This window comes from Notolabrus celidotus, chromosome 5 (genome assembly GCF_009762535.1).
Source record: "Notolabrus celidotus isolate fNotCel1 chromosome 5, fNotCel1.pri, whole genome shotgun sequence".
Classification (NCBI taxonomy): Eukaryota; Metazoa; Chordata; class Actinopteri; order Labriformes; family Labridae; genus Notolabrus; species Notolabrus celidotus.
The window spans coordinates 22,962,746-22,982,677 of NC_048276.1; the positions used below are offsets into that span (position 1 = coordinate 22,962,746).

At 39.5% G+C, this 19,932-nt stretch overlaps 1 protein-coding gene across 1 annotated transcript; it reads right to left on the bottom strand.

Moving 5' to 3' along the window:
* Nucleotides 1–8,201, bottom strand: LOC117813039 (neutrophil collagenase). Its single transcript, XM_034684094.1, is given in 17 exon segments — nucleotides 1–834; nucleotides 3,139–3,174; nucleotides 3,177–3,238; nucleotides 3,730–3,889; nucleotides 4,380–4,516; nucleotides 5,588–5,602; nucleotides 6,726–6,777; nucleotides 6,780–6,838; nucleotides 7,091–7,134; nucleotides 7,136–7,234; nucleotides 7,236–7,258; nucleotides 7,423–7,470; nucleotides 7,473–7,547; nucleotides 7,630–7,778; nucleotides 8,059–8,108; nucleotides 8,110–8,159; nucleotides 8,162–8,201. Coding segments are annotated over 17 exon segments (1,248 nt in total). The 3' UTR covers nucleotides 1–685.
* Between the last annotated feature and the right edge of the window lie 11,731 nt (nucleotides 8,202–19,932).

Here is a 19,932-nt window from a genome sequence, read left to right on the forward strand (position 1 = left end):
TTCATTGTATAATATTTGTTTGGTGTGGAGGGGGGGGGGCACAGGGGGGTCCAGGTTCTGGCCTCTATTGGCCCCTCACCAGAACCGCCACTGACCTCCTAACCTCTCTGATCGTTTTCATTTTGATCCACAGTGAGAGCAACTTCTTCATCATTGTCCTCTTCACTCACACAGCGCTTAGACATAGATCTCTCTGAGGGGAAATTACGGGGAAATAAACAAAGCAGCTATTTCACATCACAAACCAGTGTGTATTAAATAACAATGGTGATGCAGGAGTGAATTTATTATTCAACTTTTCTCAAAATGTCAGACATACTGTGCATATAAAGGGGGAAAAAAATGTTAATGAGATCAACATGTCTTGCTATGCAATATATGTGAACATAAGGTTTAAAAAAGCACATAGGTTTTGCAGAAAATATAAAAAACAATCAAAACAAATAATTAAAATATCAGATAAACTAAAATTTGTTTCAAACAAAGGAAGAAATGCCATTATTTCAACATGTATGACACATTGATGTAACCTTTTAAACACTTCCCTGTATGCATCCGTTCCCACAGTGTTCCTTGTCAGATTGTGGTTATTACTAATGTATAGTCTTGAAACACTGAGTGTATACGAACAGCAGAAAAACAGAAGTTATGTTGTCATCAGACTGCATGGAGTGTTTTCAGTCACTTATCTCCTCCCAGCCAGTGTCTCATTGTCCTCCGTCTCCTCCGTCTGTCTGCAGTCCAGCTGCTCGTTGAGAGGTCCAGTGGAGACAACACGTTTTAAGTTGGAGTCATATTTGTAGTGAGTGTTTCCTTTGAAGAAGTGAACAAATCCTGCAAGGAGAGAAAGATTTAGTTTAGTGTGACACAAAAAGGAACATTATCTTGATCTTCAGTATTTAGTGATGCTCAGCTGAGGACAGAGTGCAGGAGCATTTTCAAAATATACGTTATCATTGGTCAAACTAATGTTGCGTTGAGTTCTTCATCATTTTAAGGAGTTATAATTGAATTGTTTTATTGGTTATATTATTTCCCAAATATTCTTGAAGACATCTGGGGACATTTTAGAGGAATTTAAATTTAGAGCTGTTCCTCTGAAGTCAACTATCTGAATCACGGACACATGGACCAGTTCAGTATGTGTTGTTTGATTACAAGCCAGTCATTGAAGTTATTGGATACTTAGCTAAGTAATTCAGGAAATCTGTGTAAAAAATAGATTTTTTGGTGCGCAATATTATCTTGTATTTTGTGGTTTGAGAATGTCATTGGCAGTGAGATAGATAGACTTTGCTTATTAGGTCACTGTTCTATGAAAGAGGGTTAGGGCAATGGAAACTTTTCTTTGTGGAGGTTCTTCCAGTGAACAAAATATGTAAAAAGAAGATTTTTCATTTTCTATTTTTATATTCTGACCTTAATGTAGGAATTCTGAGGGGGAAAAAATCTGATTTTAATCTCAGAATTCTGACTTATTTTCTCCAAAGTCAGACTTTATATACATCTTGGTAAAGATGAGAATTCTGATTTTAAAGTCTGAATTTTTTACTAATCCTCAAAAAAAAATTCAGAGTTCCTAATCTCTTCTGTTATGTTGGATAATAGCAGACAATATTTTGGAACACATGTGGCCAATGCAGGTTGCCCCCCCCCCATCAGAGACAGGAAATCAAGGAAGGCTGCAAGCTCATAGACTGTAAATAAAATGTACAGCGTTTGCTCCGCCTCTTCCCGTTGTACGGTTCTGATGCCAAAAATCCCTCTCCTGGGCGCCGCCATTGTGCAGCCCAGAGCCTGTGAAACCCATAGACTGTAAAAATATGGACGTAGTATCCGTGACGTCACCCATCTGTTCCTGAGAGCTGTTTTGAAGCAAATCGACGGCAGCAGCCATATTGGTAATGCGGAACTCAACTAGGCAGAGGCTGACGTAGTGTGAGTCTCTTAGCCAATGGCTGTGTGTTCCCAACCGGGAGTCACGTCAGTCATGTCCTTATTTGGGCAAAACTCATAATCTTAATATCTTCTTAACCGTCATGTTAGAAAAAAATTCACCCTCCGTACAGTGTGTGCCATTAGAGAGATTAGCGTTGTAGGGCCAGCCGTTTTTTTGAACCAGGCTGCAAACATGTTTTATATGCTGCAAAGATCGTCTTTTTCCCATTCATATCTATGTGGTTTCCGGTGTTTCTGCAGCCAGCCTCAAGCGGATTTTTCGATGTATTGCAGTTTATATCACTTCCGCATTGGCTTCATCGTTTGAGACCGGAGTTTGCCGCTTGGTGAAACCACTGTAATGAGCTCCACCCTACAGCGTAGCGTCACAAGACGCTGTGTGTCCTTTGAAGTTTCCCTCTACGGCGGCTGTGAATCAAAGGAAACCAGGAAGTGGAGACAAAGTTTTCGACCTATACTGCAGCCAGCCACCAGGGGGCAGTCACACTGCTGAAAGCCTCACCACCAGGGCCGTATCCGGCTCACTTGTGCAAGCTGGGCTCACGCCAACTAGAATGGAAGCGGAATGCTTGTTTTAAGGTTAGAATTCATTATTATTCAGTTTTTTAAGCTTTTATATCTATATATAGCTGATAGGACAGTGTACAGAGTAGGACATGGAAGAGGGAGAGAGAGGGGAATAATATATGACAAAGATTCAGAAATTAACTCTGGTCACCTGTGTCACCATCCTCTATACACCGGGTTTAGCCTAGCTGATCAACGCTCCACAGATAAGCTTAAAAACATATTGTCTCTCTGATAACCTTTGCAGGTCTTTCGAGGCTGTGAGCTAAGCTGCTGCTACGTTTTGCTCGACAGGTGAACTAAAATCCTTAATTGAGTTTTATTTAATGTTTAAAACCTGACATCAGGTAATGTAAAGAGAGTTGTTGGCTGGAATAGTGGAAAAGTCTGTCCAACAGCTGCACTCAGGGTAAACTGATGAACACATGAGATGTAGAAAAGGAGACTGGCTGACATAGCAGGTTGACGTGGAGAAAGAATGGTCAGATCTGACTTTTATAACCACAGTTTGATTGGAGGTAAAGCATTATTTATGAAAAAGCATGTAGTAGTTATTATGTAATGTGTGGTTTTTAATGAAACCGTCAGCAGTAAAGGGAGTTGATGTAATACCTTCATAGAAAACAGCTGCGTCCACTGGAGTTGGTATCCTGGCCACAGCTCTGTTATGGGCTTTGGTGGTCCCTCCATTTTCTTCTGCAGCTCATCATACCTTAATATTGGATAAAAAGAAAACATGATGAAGCTCTATCTATGCCCTCCTGTTTGTAGGTTTTATTCACACCAGAAAGTCATTGGAACCAGCAGAGTCATCCTTGTTATCATCTGAAAACACACATTGAATGATACATTCAGGAACAGCAAGTCATGCTGCTTTACGCATAAAGGAAGTCTGTAATTCTGCATTAGATCAAAACCTGCTCACCGACACAAACAAGGGAAATATGTGACCATATACATGATTATGGATTTTATATTTCCCTGAATATTGCAAAACCTGCCAGAGACTCTGCTGGACTTTGTCAGTGGACTGAAGAACAAATAATTTAAACCCTGACATCTCATCCAATTTGACATTCTCAATTACAGTTTGGCATTTTGGTAATGCTTGTGTGCTTTCTTATCTTGACAAAAATATTGATCCGAACTACAAAAACTCAAAGAAAGAAAAAAAAAAAATCAGGGTAACTGGATCTTAAATACCTCCAACACTCATGGCCCGTGAAAAACACTGTGTAGCGTTCATTTCTGAAGTGAAGAGCAGCATCCACAGATTTGATCCTGAAGGGGAAGCCAAAGTCTGAGATGTTGCGGGGAAAGCCCTCCTCAAGTTTTAGCTGCCTCAAAGTCCAATACTGGTGACCTGAAACAAACAAAAACACAGTCTCACGGCAGTCTCAATAAAAAGCAGAGAGCTCTACCACAGACATGGTTTACCAAGTGGATGTAACTTGGTTGGTTTGATAAGTTGAGGCCATGTGAATACTCTCATTTCATTCATTACCTCAGCTCAGAGGATATTCTCTGATGAGTTATGACCTTCAGTCGTACCTTTACAGCAAATATATAATTTGTAAATCAAGGTTCTGTCTAGACTCAAACAGACCATAGAGCAGGGTTTGCTTTAACGTGTGACCACCTGTGATGAACAAGTTACCACCTGAAAACCAGCATGTGTATCCACCCTTCAAACAAACATGACCACTTCTGACTCAAAAATCCCACAATGGCAACGGCCCAAAATTCCAAACTCAAGGCTTCACCCTAGTATTACATAAATGGTCGGTTGCTGACACAGAGTCTCAGTCTATATTTTTCATTACAGTCATGTGTCGAATCAATAACAGACGTACCTTGAAAAAACAAGATAATATTCCTGCCCACGCTCTCATAGACAGCGTCCAGGTTAGGAGGTACGCTGTCCGGCCACAGACTGCTGATCAGGGTGATTGATGTCTCATCAAACTTTGGATGTTTGCGCCACATAAATCTGAAATGAAGGAAGTTATAGCAATCAGCACGTTAGAAAGTTTTGTTATGCCAAGATTGCCTTACCCCAGGATGGTAAGGCAAATGACCAGTGACTACATGCCAACCTTAAGACCTCACTTTGATCACCTGCTGATCAGTCAGCTGTCAAAAGCCACATTTAGAGAGTGCTGTAACTTCTTCAGTTTGCTTTCACCACCAGTCCGTGGAGATTCACACACTCCAAATACAGCTTTTGTGATGTGGTTGCCTGCTGACATCAGTCTGATAGCTGCGCCTGTATGCTTAGCTCGCATATGTTGGTATTTTTATTCTGTTTGAAACAGACCTGAGATTTTTTTTTAAAGTGAACTGTTTTGATCAAAAGTGCAATGTATCATTATCTTCCATTGCAGGAGGAAGACGCTTCCGACAGAATAGCATGCCATCAAAAAAATGAACACAGTAATTTTGTACCTTAATCAAATTGGGATGACTGCATTAATTCCTAGAATTGCTATAATATAAAAGACAATTTAGAGGTCAGCAACAAAGAAAAAACAAAAACACCGGCAAGAGAGGAATGCTGCTGAAATGATCATGTAAATTTACACATTTATTTTCCCCTTGCTTCTGTTTATTACTGTAATAGCTATCAGTTGTCCTCTTTCTTATTACTATGTATCTACACTTACTTATTTATATAATCATTCTTGAGTGATGATATGACAATGTTTTATGCGTTGAGTCAGCTTGGTGACCTCCTTGCACACGGTAAACAACCGTGACGCTCCGCCGCACTCATTGGTTAACAACAACAGCACTTATTTTCACCATAGACTGTATAAAATATGGACGTAGGATCCGCGAGGTCACCTATCTGTTTCTGAAGAGCTGTTTTGAGGCCAATCATCGGCGGGCAGCCATATTGCTGCTGTGGAGCCCAGTGGACGTAAAGATGCGGAGTTTGAGCCTCCTAGCCAACAGCTACAGTGTTCCCACAGGCAGCTGTGCCTCTCATTGGAAGACTCGTAATCTCAATATCTTCGAATTGCTGCGGTTAGAAAAAAATTCACCCCCTCACAGTGTGTGCCGATCGAGAAATGAGCTATTCAGACTACACTCCTCTTTTGTACCCAGACTGTAAACATGTTTATTCTGCTGTAAAGATCAGCTTTTTTGAATTATGTGTATGTGGTTTCTTGTACTTCCGGAGCCAGCCTCAAGCGGATCCTCGATGAACTGAAGCTTTTAACACATCCGCATTGGACTATATTTTTAGACCGTAGGTTGCCGCTTGATTTTCACACAATACTTCACTTCCTGTCTCCTAGTCACATGACAAACCGGAGCCGCGTAGTACGGCAAACTTACAGGTAAAAATACAGGAAATAAACGAGCGAATATTACAATATTTCTTTCCAAAACTAAACAATATGTCTTTTTCTCTGTATTTTAATAATATATATATCATTAAAGTAATATAAAAACGTGTCATTGATTAAATGTGCTTACCAATATAAAACTCTGCACTACACAAGAACTGTAAACTGTATAGTGCTTTTATACTAAAGGGAACATTTATTTGTATGAGGTCAATAGCAATGTACTTTCAGGAGATGATGGTCAGCTTTTCCCTCTTATTGAGAAACTGGACACAGTATGTTGCAAGAAATATGCTGTGCATCACTGCACGACAAGCACAATTTGAAGAAGTCTAATCTATTCACGATGTGCGTGTAAGTGAATACCATTTAGAATAAATTATCTGCACTTTTACTTTGCTAATAAAAGCACCATATGTCGCACTGCTTCACAAATACGACACATAAAAACGGTATGTATGCAGTTTTTCCTTCTGTAAATAACAGCTTGTTCTTTAGACTTCCAAAGTAGTGTTACACTTAGATAATCCTTCTTTTGTTACTTAACCAAAACTAGGAATCCAAGACATCCACAGAATCAGGGGATAAAGTGAAAAGGTGGTGCAGTGAAGCTGTTTGAAACGCAAAATCCCGACATAGCCTGCTCCAGAGTGTAAATTACATTCAGATCTTTCTCGGTTAAATCAGAGCCAACTTTGTGTAAGTGAAAACTCTGGCTCAACTGACCTAGCTAACCCATTAATCTCACTTTGTAGTAACCCTTCTCAGGTGAGAAGTCAGCATGTGACCATCATGATGTAGACATGCAGGTACAGGGACAGGTCACACACCTGTCTTTGAAGACACAGGACCTCTTGCTGTAACTCTGAAGTAGCATCGAAGGACAAATCTGGATCAATTTATTAGGCGTTCTTGGAGGAGGATTTTTTGAGAAGAGTGAAGCATATTTGGGACTGCACCTGCAGGATAGAGATGTGAACAAGTTCAAATAAAAGACACCCACTGCATTATTTCTCATTTGCATTTCAAACAGAGTCAAATAAGCTACCTGGCACAGTCATTCACATGATTTTAGGGTGACAACACTATGCATATGAAATGAAAAAGTGATTTTTACCACACTACCTAAGCTTAGATAAAAAATTGAGGACTATATAGATGCAGTATTTTATCTGCTTCCAACAAGTGAACTGATGCCACATGTTTTAAACCCACCGTACATGTGTTGGACATCTTTGACATCATGGAAGGAGAGCTAGGAGCTCATGAGTTGGGGCAAAGTTGTATGAAGGGTACATGATCGCTCCGGGGTCGGACGAGTGGGGCAGACCAAGTGCATGTCCGAACTCATGGACCGGCTACAACCAACAGATTAAAACCTGGAGCACGACAACAAGATACATGGATTTAAAACAAAAAGGTCGTGTAATGTACCAAGAAGTTTGCATAGTAAGTAATGAGATTCAAAAGACGTCACTTCATAGAAATGATGAATCAGGCCTGTGATGCTGCATTTAAGGTTCAAGGTTTGTATCTCTGTTACCCGTAGCATTAAAGCTCCAGTCTTCATCACCATCAAAGTGAACGTCTCTCCAATACCAGAGCCAGGCAGAAAGGCGTGAGCCAGGATTCCTCCTCTACCATCAAAAGGCGAGCCATCCCTGTGATCTGCAATTAATTAATATCATACATCCATGAGGATCACTTTGTTATTGTTAGATACAACATGACAGAGGGGATCTTGTCTCACCTCCATTGTGGAAGGAGATGACGATGTCAGCCTCCTTCCTGCTCCTCTTACGAAATTTCATAGGCGCAACATTGGACCAGATCTTCCATGCTGCCCTGAACACTTTGTGTACCTTTGAGGCGGGGATGGAGGAGTTAAAGCCAGCGATCCTTAGGAGAAAAAAAAGTCTTCCAACTTAGTCCAACATTTTCTTTTTTAATTGGACACAAAATTTGATATCTGCTCTGCCAACCAAATTAAGCATTTTCTTTTTTCAGGTACAGTTTCAAGGTCTAGAGCTGCTGCTAAAGCTACAACACACAAATGCTTTCATATTTCTTTGTAAAATGTCACAAATATCAAGCATACCAAGCATTTTGAAAGCAGACTGAACAGTTACTAAGAGAAGTCCCATCAGGACAACTTTTACGACTTGAGATCATCTCTAACCTGTAGCTGAGTGTGTTCCTCTTCCAGCGAATTGTCTCTTCAAATCGTTCCCACATCTGAAAGACCACAGCGCGGCCTCTTCATCACTGCTAGGGTCTCCTGGTTAGCTCTCCACTTGGGGGTAAACCAAAGAAGCGCTGCATCTCCTGGACCTTATCACACAGGTTAGTCGACCAATCAGCATCCAGATGTTTGTCTGCTGTTCTCTTTTGCCTCTGTGAGCTGGGCTTGTAGCCGTAGAAGTGCTGTAGATATTCCTGGGAATAATAACATTTTTCAGTATACCGAATGGTACATTCCTGCAGCTAACTAAAGAGGTAGTAAATGTGTGCTAAGCTGGTGTACGCAATTCAAACATTAGACACTTTTTCTTAATACAACTTTAAATCCAAAATTGTTGGAACTCTGTGTAAGTGGTAATAAAAACACAATTTCATTGTTCTCAAATAATTAAACCAAGGAGCACAGTTTGCGATGTCTGTATGGCAGCAATTGTTGACCTAATCCTGTATACATTGTTCAGTATAATGATAGCTCCATGGATGTGTAAGCTACCCATACCATGGGAGCCTAAGCATCCCATAGATCACGGATGCTGGATTTTGAGCTGTGTGCTGATAACAAGCAGAGTGGTCCCTCTAGAGCAGAGGACACTAGTCCAAGATTTCCAAAAGGAATGTCAAAATTGTATTCACCAGACCACAGGTCCAGGAACAGGTATCCATCTGCCTTGCTGGTGTTTCTAGATCATGTTTGTATGTGGATTCCTCTTTGCATGATACAGTTTCAACCTGCATTTGTGGATATTGTGACAAAATGTTCACAGACAATGTTTCTTGAAAGTGATTTTGAACCAATGCAGTGATTTTCACTACAGAGCCATGTCTGTTTTTAATGCAATGCTGCCTGAGGGCCCTACGATCATGATCATCCAGTATTGGTTTTCTACATTGTCGCTCCTGTACAGAGATCTACAGAGATTCAGAAGCTGCTGATCGAGTCCTCTCTAAGACTCAATGGAACTGCACCAATCCAGTTTTCAGATCTTTGATGGAATGAATTTGTAAGTGAAGTGAAGTATTACTGATGCATTAAAAGATGATGAATGTCATTACTGGTCGACATAGTGACATCCTTGTGGCTATAGCTGCTGTACTAATAAACTTGCCTTGCCGTGCCTTACAGTCTTTACAGTAAACATTCCAAACGTTTTTCAACCCTTTAATAACAGTTTGTGGCAGAAACATCACTGCACTCATGTAATTGTAGGTGTCAACACGGCCACAAAAGCACCAAAGATACTGCAGCCCCCGACTTTTAGGATCACTGCAGTTTGTGACAATCCACACCACATGATTTTGCCAAGAAGAACATGTTTATGGATCAACATCTCAACACTAACAAATGTCCAGAATATCCAGGTCAAGTTTGGTAATAATGGCTCGACAATCTTAGTCTGAAAAATATTGTGGACTTCAAAAAAGGGGGGGAAAACGTGTTCATCAAAGATCTTTGTTTGACGCACAGAGAAAAACAGTCAATATTTAAGGAAAGGTCTGATTTCTGGGATCAAATTCTGGTTCTCTTTCTAAATTACTGTTGATTATTTTGTCACTGTCTGCATGGCCTTGAATAAAAAGAGTAAAAAACACCACTAACATTGTGTCTCATCATAACTTCCTTGAATACCTACAATACTCCTGTTGTTTTAAAAGATAACTTGTGTCGACCAAAGCTAAGAAAGGTTCATATATCATATTTACTATTTAATTTTGAAGCCCAGTATTGCAGTAGTATTGAAACAGTATTGCATCCTAAGCTCAGTTGTTAGCAGAGTCTATGTAGTTAGCAAGCTAACACACCAGGCCCGCAGTAGCTCACTTTGCAACACTTCTTGGAACCAAACAATAAAGTCTGACATTTAGGACTTAAAAAAAAACAATCAAGGATTTTGTTAAATTGAAGCAATGAAAAAATACCGGGAGCATACTGATAATGTCAGAAAGTTTGGATGATTGCAATATTGTCCTACTTGGAAATAACATTAAGGGTTTATTAAAGTCATTTATATTGGGCATGTTTTGCCTCTATAGGACAGGACAGCTGAAGAGAGGCAGGAAATATGGGGAGGAACTGGCACTCCTCACATTGTACAGTCCTCTCCATGCATGGTGACATTGTTCCATTCACAGGAAAGTTTGAAAGTAAATTGTTTGTGATTATTTGCTCACAAAACAAGTGTAAATCAGAGAGAATAAAGCAGAGCCGCACAAATAGAACAAAAAGTTGCTTTTGAATTTGAAGATGGTGTCTAGTCTACTAGTAGTCCATTCAAGGACTCGTGTATGCAGCTTTTCACATTTTAGTAAATACTTAAGTCTCAGGCTCATATCAGTACTTTGTAGCAAAATATACTAAATGATAAAAAAGAGAAAAGATAAACCACAAGAAAACTAGTACTGGGTTTGGATTTTGATGCCTATAAAATTACTAAATATACTAAATACTAAATATACTAAATATAAAGGTATGATGAGACAGACATCCAGAAAGACTCAGACCTCTGAAGGACTCATGCATTTATTTAGGCAGTTTGGAGGAGACTCTGAAACTGATGTAATATCAAAAAAACAGATTCAAATTCTCCTGAAATATGGAAACACACATTATCCAACATCAAGCTGACTCAAACACAAGATTGACATTCAGAAACATGTCACTTGGCTGACAGTGACTGTGTGAAAGGCTCCTCTCATGTTTTGACTGCTGTTATCTCCTGACTTTATTATATGTTTCCATGAGATAACACTCTGCCTCTGGAGACACCATGTCTCCCTCTTTCACAGCTTCTCCAGAGGTGAGTCTCATCAGACTCAAACTGAAGCCAGGTGGCAGACGATCAGAGGAGAGCTCATAAATAATCACTATCGCTGCATCTCACTCCAATGGAGGTAGAAAATGTAGAAATAATTACTTTGTTATCAACACTTTTTCAATGATATCATTACAAGAAATCAAAGCTGTGTTATTGAAGACAACAAACTGCTTGAGCTGTGGATCTGTGCTGTGAGAAGAATAAAGGGAAAAACGTAACAAAACTTCTTACTGGAGATGCTAGCTGTTGAAATAATGTGTATGCAAAGAGACACAATTACATCGATAAATAATCACCTGCTTGCATTTAAGGAGCTGACCCCTTCTCAAATAAGTCAATACCTATTCTGTCACACTTTTATATTGTCATGCATTTCAGACTGATGCATCTCTTGAGCCATTTTCTTAAAACAAAACACAGATCCTATCTAGTGAGTCAACAGAAAAGCCATTAAAGAAGCTTTTAAGCAAATCCTGCAATTACCCAAATCAACAAATCCCAACAATACCTGAACCATGCTGCACTCAGGTCAGAGAAATCGGTCTGTAAAGCTGTCCAGAGTGACAGTCCCATAAATAAAACTACTATATAGCAAATAGACGCTTATAAATCTAGCTTTGTTCCTCACTTACTGGGGCTAAATTCTACATTTCAACATTTAAATACCTCTGCAAACTTCTGCTCAGCTTCAGGCGGTCCAGCGTGGTGTAGTGCAGGCAGGTCTGAGCTCCGGAGAGGAAAGGCTGTGACAGGAGTCTGGCCAGGCATCATAAGAGTCAGAAGACTGAGCCAGAGCATCTTCATGTTTGACTGGCAGGAGTCCAGATAGGATGACTGACTTTGAGCTGTGCAGCTCCACAGAAACTGCTGATCCACAGGGCTGAATGCAGAGCTGCAGCAGGGACCACCTGTTAATTATGTAGAGTGCTCCTGTCCCAACAAGAACAGCAAGGTGACTCCTCACAAAACAGGGTCTTCACATAGACCCTTTTTTCAAAGATAGTCTCAGCTGGCCGACTACCCTCTAAAAAGTTTGTGGTTCAGGAGTAATAATGTTTGATCTTTGATTTAAGACGGCCTCAATTTTCTGGAGAATTCAGCAATAAACGACACACACTGGATGCATGTGGAAATAAAAAAAGAAGACCAGGAAGCTTCAAAGATTAAATTGAACTGATTAAGGATGATCTTATACTCTTTGACTCTGCAGAACCCAGCCTATCATATATTTCTATAGTGATATCACACTCAAGGTTGAGTTGTCTGAATATCAGTGAGAATAGACACAAGGCCTAGCAAAAGATAATCGCGTGCTGATATTCAGTGCAACAACCTGACCCTGAGTTTGACATTGTTCTTATACAGCAGTCCTACAAGCAAAACATAAGAAATAAAGACTTCATGATTGGCTTCAAGGTCTCTTTCACTCAGCTCCGGGTATCTTTTTTTTTAACCTTCCCACAGTTCTGCGCTGTTTTCTCCTTTCTTTTTCTTTTCTGGTGACCGGTCAGCCATTAACAACAAATCTAAAGTTTTAGGCTCTCCAAATAAATTGAGATGTATGAATATAAATATATGAAATATCTTCTATGACGTCTATAGGTTGAGAATGCTAACAGGAACAGGTGTTTTTGCCACAGTGTCAACAGGCAGAGGTGAAATGTACTGAACTCTTTTCCTTTTCCTTTGCAACTACGTTGTCCAGAAATAACACAATGTTTCCATGTGGTAATAATCAAACATAATAAGTATTAAACACAACTGGAAAATATATACTAGTAAAGATGGTGAGTTTGCCTATCCACCTCCCTTCTAGTGACTTTGAGGTCTGTTTCAAAGCGCTCTGTGTGCTGCATAATTAATCATTTGATTACAAAGTAAAATAAATAGAAAATGTGTTGTAGGCAGCATCTCTAGACATGAATGTAGCTGCCTTGAAAACAACAAGTGCGGTTTGTTTCTGCTCCACCATTGTTGTGGACGAAGTTGATATCATATGTCCAGATATTTTAACAGTATTTTTTTTTACAATGTTCAAATCTGTACCTTTAAAGTCAGGTATCATAACTCAGACTTACCTTTCAAGATTACTTTGTCAGTAATTCTAAATTTCATATTTATCCAACAAGACAGTCCAGAAATCTAAATTTTCCATTGTATGAAAACATCCCTTAATGATTTTCAGTGAATTATCAAGGAATCCCTTTACGCACTGAATATCTTAATCATCTTCTATTTATTGTTGGATTTAAATTTTGCAAATTAAATGTAAAGTCTGATATATACACTGTTTGGAGTTTTGTAGTATCATGAAAATGTATTCTTGGTGGGGTTCTTATACAAGCCATGTATAGGTTTCTTCCATACCCACACATACTTTTCTATTGTCTTGATTGCCTTATAGTCGTATTTTTTTGTGTGTAAATAAAATAGAGATAAAAAATAAACAAAAGTCCCGCCCCTTCTTTGTTTTGATTGGTCAGTGAGCAGAAGTGACATTGATGAGTGCCAATGGTGTTTCAAAGTGCAGCAATCAAAACAAGCGCTGCAAGCACAGAAAACTGCGTTAATGGACACAGGCCCTAAGTCATTAATTTGGCTCCACAAACAGAAAAAGTTTCAGAACTCTAATGAATCTGGACTGTGGACAAGCAACGTATAAAAAAATACCCTGCAGTGATAATGCTCTGTGTATGTCTATAGTGTCAAAGAAAACAGGTGTTTATCTAGTTTGTCTTTCAATTTATTACTCTTCAGCGGCCGGTCTGATCCAGAGGTACCAGTTGTCAATCTTAAATGTTAATTAAGGTATTTAAAAGTCGTAGTGATACACATTGTTAAAATTCCCACTGATGTTGTAGCAGCACTTTTAAACAATCAGATCACAATGTCAGAACAAAGTGTTGTATGATTTCCAACCAAGCGGCAACCTACGGTCTAAAAATATGAGTTGCGGATGCGGAAGTGCTAAAAACTGCAGTTCATCGAGGATCCGCTTGAGGCTGGCTCCGGAAGTACCTGCAGTCACATACACATGAATGTGAAAAAGACGATCTTTACGGCAGAAATAAACATGTTTACAGCCTGGTACAAAAAACGAGTATAGTCTGGATAGGTAATTTCTCAATCGGCACACACTGTGAGGGGGGTGGATTTTTTTGTCACGCGGCAAATTTCGAAGATATTGAGATTACGAGTCTTCCAATGAGAGGCACAGCTGCCTGCAGGAACACTGCAGTTGTTTGCTAGGAGGCTCAAACCCCTCCTCTTTACGTCACACTGTCTCGACAGAAGCAATATGGCTGCTGCCGACGATTGGCCTCAAAACAGCTCTTCAGAAACAGATGGGTGACGTCACGATTCCTATGCCATATTTTATACAGTCTATGTTTCCAACTCATAACAGACATATGTCATGATTTGAAAATTAACTAATGTGTGTCACTGTAATGTATCAAGGCTATTTCCATAGAGCTGTGTTTAAAGATAAGACTGAGCACAAACAGCTTAATCCTCCTGTAGCGTTATTGAAAAACTTGGTTTTGCAGCATTTGGGAGCATTGTGTGAGATAAAAATGTAAATGCAGGTATCGTTTTAATCCTACAGATTGACCTTGCTTTCATTTTATTACTTTTACTCACTTTTTGGTTTTGTGCTGTTTTCTTAGTGCCAACATGAAAGTCTTCTTTTGTATTTCTTATTCTGCAGAGATCCAAGCGAACAGCTTACACCCCTCTCCCTGGTCGATGTTTTAACACTGAGAGATAGGCACTAATGAGTCAAAGCCAAGTTCATACCACCATAGAAACTGCAAACACAGTTGTTTTTATTAGAATACATTAACCAATCCATATTGTTGTGACTCACTCAGCGAAGTATATTGTTGACTTTACCGTTATTGCCAAAAGAACAGAAGCCTGACACATTTACATAGATTAACATTACTATGAATCAACTAAAGTGTTTCAAAAACATACTTGTATACATATGTGTTGTTTTATGATGACAAATAATTAAAGGGTTAAAAAGTGAGATTGGTATGCTGTTTTCCAGCTCACAGACGTTCAGTAATAACAGTCTTTATCTTTACTGTCTTTGGTGCCTGCAACGTGACAAAATACAGATGATTTATTGTTCTGCATCCTTTCTTTATTTCTTGATAATTATCCTGTGTAACAAGAAAAGTATCTAATAAAAAAATCATGATGTTGAGAAAATTAATCCATTACAGTCACAGACTGATGTGGTTTGACGTGTGAGAACATATTACCAATGATTGATGACACAGACTAACATGAGAGTACCCTGCAGTGATAACATTGTTTTAAAGAGATAGTTTAGTAAAAGCTTGCTCGTGATGTACTGACAGTTGTTCATTATGATGAAAGAACTCTGAGGTGAAGGATCTGTGCAAACAACAAGTCTGTGTGTGTCTTAATGTTGGGCTCTAATAACAATACAAAAAATATATGAACATTTGAACAGTCTTTACTCTAAATGTAAGCTTTGTCATTTCCCCTTTTCACACCTTGACTGTTCAGGTCCAGTCCAGGTTCAAGTCCAGGTTTTATGTTTATGTGGTTTATTGTTATTCCAATTAAACACAGTCTCTTTTATGAGCTGGGTGTGGGAGCAAATAAATGCAGATTTCATTTAGATGTCTATATTCATTTAGTTATCATGTAGCTGTCAGTGATTTGAAGCACCTGTTTGTTTTTTCACTTTCACTCAAACTAAATGTAACATTTCTACAGAGGTTAAGTCAGACCTGAATGCTGTCAGTTGTGAAGTTTTGCCGAAGAGAAGTCAGGAGCAGCAGCTGTAAGACACTTCTTCACTGACGTTGAAACAGAAAGAGGAAACATGAGGATGTACTTCTGTGTGAGAAAAACAGTAAGAAGGCCAGACTGCAGTGATGGTGGTTAACAAGAAGGTGACGTGCACAATCACTCAAGCAACATTTTATAAACGTTCACATTGTAATGTAACTTAAAATAAAGCATACACTGAAATACCTAGACAGCTCCACAGGCCTGCATGTCTGCACAGCATTAATTGATTATATTTGCAGGACTCTTTCTCTTGCTCAGTGCCACAGGTTGGGGTGGTCTCAATTGTTAAAAATGAAATATTTTATTGTTTTAAGAATAAAATATGGTCATTTTAGATTTGATCTCAACAACATGTTTCAAAACATGCATTCCAAAGAGGCTGAGTCTCTCAGAAGTAAAAAAGAGAAGAGGTCACCACTAGATGATTGACTGCTAGAGCAAACAATTCAGGAATTTCAGAATAGGCACATAAACCAATACTGTGGTCCTCAGGCTTTCAGGTGCCACTGCATAAAAAACAGACACCCTGTAGTGGAAATCACTGCATTAACTCAAAACCACTTCAAAAATTCCTCTTTTCTTGTGTTTCTGCATCCACAGATGTAGGTTAAATCTGTACCATGTGAAGAGGAAACCATTTTAACATGATCAAGAAATGCCAGCAACATCTCTAGGCATAATTACGATAGATTGAGGTTAAGTGGAAAACTGTCCAAGGCAACAACACAGTTGCTTGGTGGTCATTTGTCTGGCTTGACAGTATCTATGTAGCATTGAAAGTTTAAAATCAGCTAACATTTATATGTAGAATCACTAAAGGAGATCTGAAAGTCACACTGCACACTTTCAGTGTTTTCAGAAGCGTGAAGCTACTGTCTCTTATGGTGATGTTGCAGATGCTGCAGATGACAATAAAAACATTAACTTAAATTACAGACACTAAAGCGAGTCAGATCATTTTGATGAAGAAGAATCTAAATCGTAACTTTAGCTGAAAGTGATACTGATGATATTGTCATACTTGGTGAGTAAGAGTTGCATACAAGTTTTGTGTTTTACATTAACAGCAGTATATTAATCATGTGTATAACTGGCTAACTGAATGCAGGAGAAGGGAGGAGATACAGCTGTTACTGTGTGTGTGTGTGTGTGTGTGTGTGTGTGTGTGTGTGTGTGTGTGTGTATGTGTGTTAATTTCAAACATTTACATAATTAAATAGCAGTGTGATATTTTGGATGTTGATAGTTGTCACAGAATTAAAGCTATGGAAAGAGTGGAACATTTGTCTCTTTATGTTTGCTTTCCATGCTTTTTATATGCATGAAACACAATTTGGTAACCAGTCTTTCAGAATGATAATGATGGTGGTGGTGCCCATGGGGGGTTCCCTCAGGATGTGTGTGTACAAAGCTGGAGAGGGAAAATCAAAGTATACCCTTGAGAATAAACTTGAATACATCACTGCATGCAGGCCACCCAGAAAATGTTCAATACCTTTCCATTCACTTAATGTGTTTGTGTCAGGATATGAAGGTTGAGCTAGCTAAAGCTGGAAGCTAAAGTGTAGTTTGATAAAAGGAAGTAAAGATCGTTCATGCACATAGACATCACAGTTAGAATACAATGAATAACTGCATACCCGTTCTACTGTAACTGTGCAGTTACATTACAATATAAAAAACTATACCAGTGGTAAAAACTTTGCCAACAGTGTCAGCGGTGGCGTCAGGAGCAGCTGCTTTCCCGTAGGTGCTCTCTGTCAGCTAACAGCCCATTCAGTAGCTTGGGCTTTCCAGCATGACTCAGTCCTGTACTGAAGAGGCGTCTCCCAGATTAGATCTGTTTTACAGCTAGGACATGCTCCTGAGCCTGGACCTGGACCAAAAACACTGTAGGCCTGAACACAGTCTTCACAAACTACAATAAATGATCAGACTCTGAGTCAAAGGAAGTGGGAGCACTGAGAAAACCTGCTAATGGCACTCATTACTACTTCATTACACACAGCCTGACACCTCTGACTCACTTTACCTACCCTAAGCTCCTGAAGGGAGCACTGGAGGTTAAACTGGACTTCTTGTTTCTTATGAAACCTTGCATATATGTAATGGTGTTGTTTTTCAATACCTGAGCTGAGATTTTTTAAGTTAAAGTTAAAGTTTAATTATAAAGCTGCAGTTACCAATATGATTGTAAACACAAAGAGGAGAATTCAGACTTGTTCCAGGAAGCAGAGACTTGAATGGCTAATTCCCTTTGCTGTGTTTTGGTCTTGGTTGACTCTGACGGAACCCGGTCTAGGATGATGTGAGGGGTCTATACTTACAATCGAGAACAGTGAACTAGTTAGAAACATCCTGTCTCAAAACGATGTAGGAAATCGTTACCATTCGTTACCTCTAAGTTACATTATTACATATCATGCTTCTGCATGTCACTAACTTTAAATCTCCATCCATCTGTCTATTGTCCTTATCCTGATCGGGGTTGCAGGGAGGCTGAAGCCTATCTCATCTGTCTTGGGCATGAGGCGGGGTACACCTTGGACATGTCGCCAGCCTATCACAGGGTTCATGTAGACAACCAGACATCGCATTCACACAAATTAGAGTGACCAGTTAACCTGAACAGCATGTCTTTGGACTGTGGGGGGAAGCCAGAGTACTGGGAACAAACCCATGTATGCACAGGGATAACATGCAAACGCCACATAGTGCGGCCCTAGCCAGGAAGCTCCTAGCTGTGAGGCAGCAGGGCCACCACATTTAAATCCTCACGTACCATTAAATTATTGAGCCTTGGTGTCTTCTGGATCATTGCTGCTAAATAATACATCAGTCTGTTTGTGCTAATACCAGCAGATGGCTGTTCAATATGTCTGGTTCTGATCTAGGTTCTTGCCTGTTAAGCAGGTTTGTCCTTGTAACTGTCACTTTCAAGTGTAACAGAAAGTAACAGTGACATGTTTTCAGTGAAAACACCATTACATTGGCCTGCTAAAGATGATACATCATATTAAAATCTGAATGTTGTTTAAAGAAGAAGTCTTTGATACTTGATATTTTTCAAGACTCCATAATGAACCAGGATATTTGGCTTGATATTTATTTATCAAGTGTTGGCTGTAAATCTTAAAGAAGTAAGATCGTACAAAAGTTATTTAGTTCAAAACCCCATAACAGCAGTAATTGATTCATAATAGGAAAGGCAACACCAGGGGCAACCTGATCCCACATATCATATGAAATTAATATGTGGAGAGCAGTCCGGCTCATTTCACTTCAGCCTGTTGACACTGTGGCAAAAATGTTGGCTTCCATTACCATTAGACTAAATAAAATATGGGCTCTTGTTCTGCATCCTGTCCCGACAATGGCAGCAAAGACTTTGAGAGTATCTCTAATTTGTAGATAACTACAAGCGGTCTAAGCGCCACACGTACTGAGGCTGCAGTCCTCGTCGCAGGGGACGCCGGTTCGATTCCCGGCCGGTCGACCATTTCCTGCATGCTTTCCCCCACTCCCTACTCCCTACATTTCCTGTCTCTCTTCAGCTGTCCTATAAAAAAATAATAATAATAACTTAAACCATAAGAGGTAGATATAGCGGCAACAATGTACAAAGTTGTGACATTTGTCTCATTTATGATTAAAGATGTGCTGACTACAAAGCTCAGAGAAGGAGAACTAAATGAGGACAGAAATGTCAACATAAATATTCCTGCAGAAGTCCTCGCCTTGTCTAACGTTACGTGTTTTAACTTGACTGAATTGAAATGTTCAGTTTGATGTTAATTCCACCTGTAATAGGCAGATACGAGACCATCGCCATGGAAGCGTTACCGACCGTGCAGTTAGAGGAACTATTTTTTTTAAGCTTTGCAAATTAATCATTTTTATTTTCAGTAAAATCCTCATTAAAGCAATACCAACCTGTTTATAGCTTGTGTTGGTGTCTGGGTAGTAATCGGGACCATGTTTAGTGTGCCGGTTGTTATGTGAATCAGAAACCCTTTGGGAGAAACGAGACCCCCTGCCTCACATCGTTGACCTGGTCACCAAGTCAGGACTTTAAATCACACAGCCACCTGCTCACTATACATAATCCCTTACCTATCTGTTTTCTGATCCTTCTCTTCGATCATTTAACAAAGGTTAATCATTGT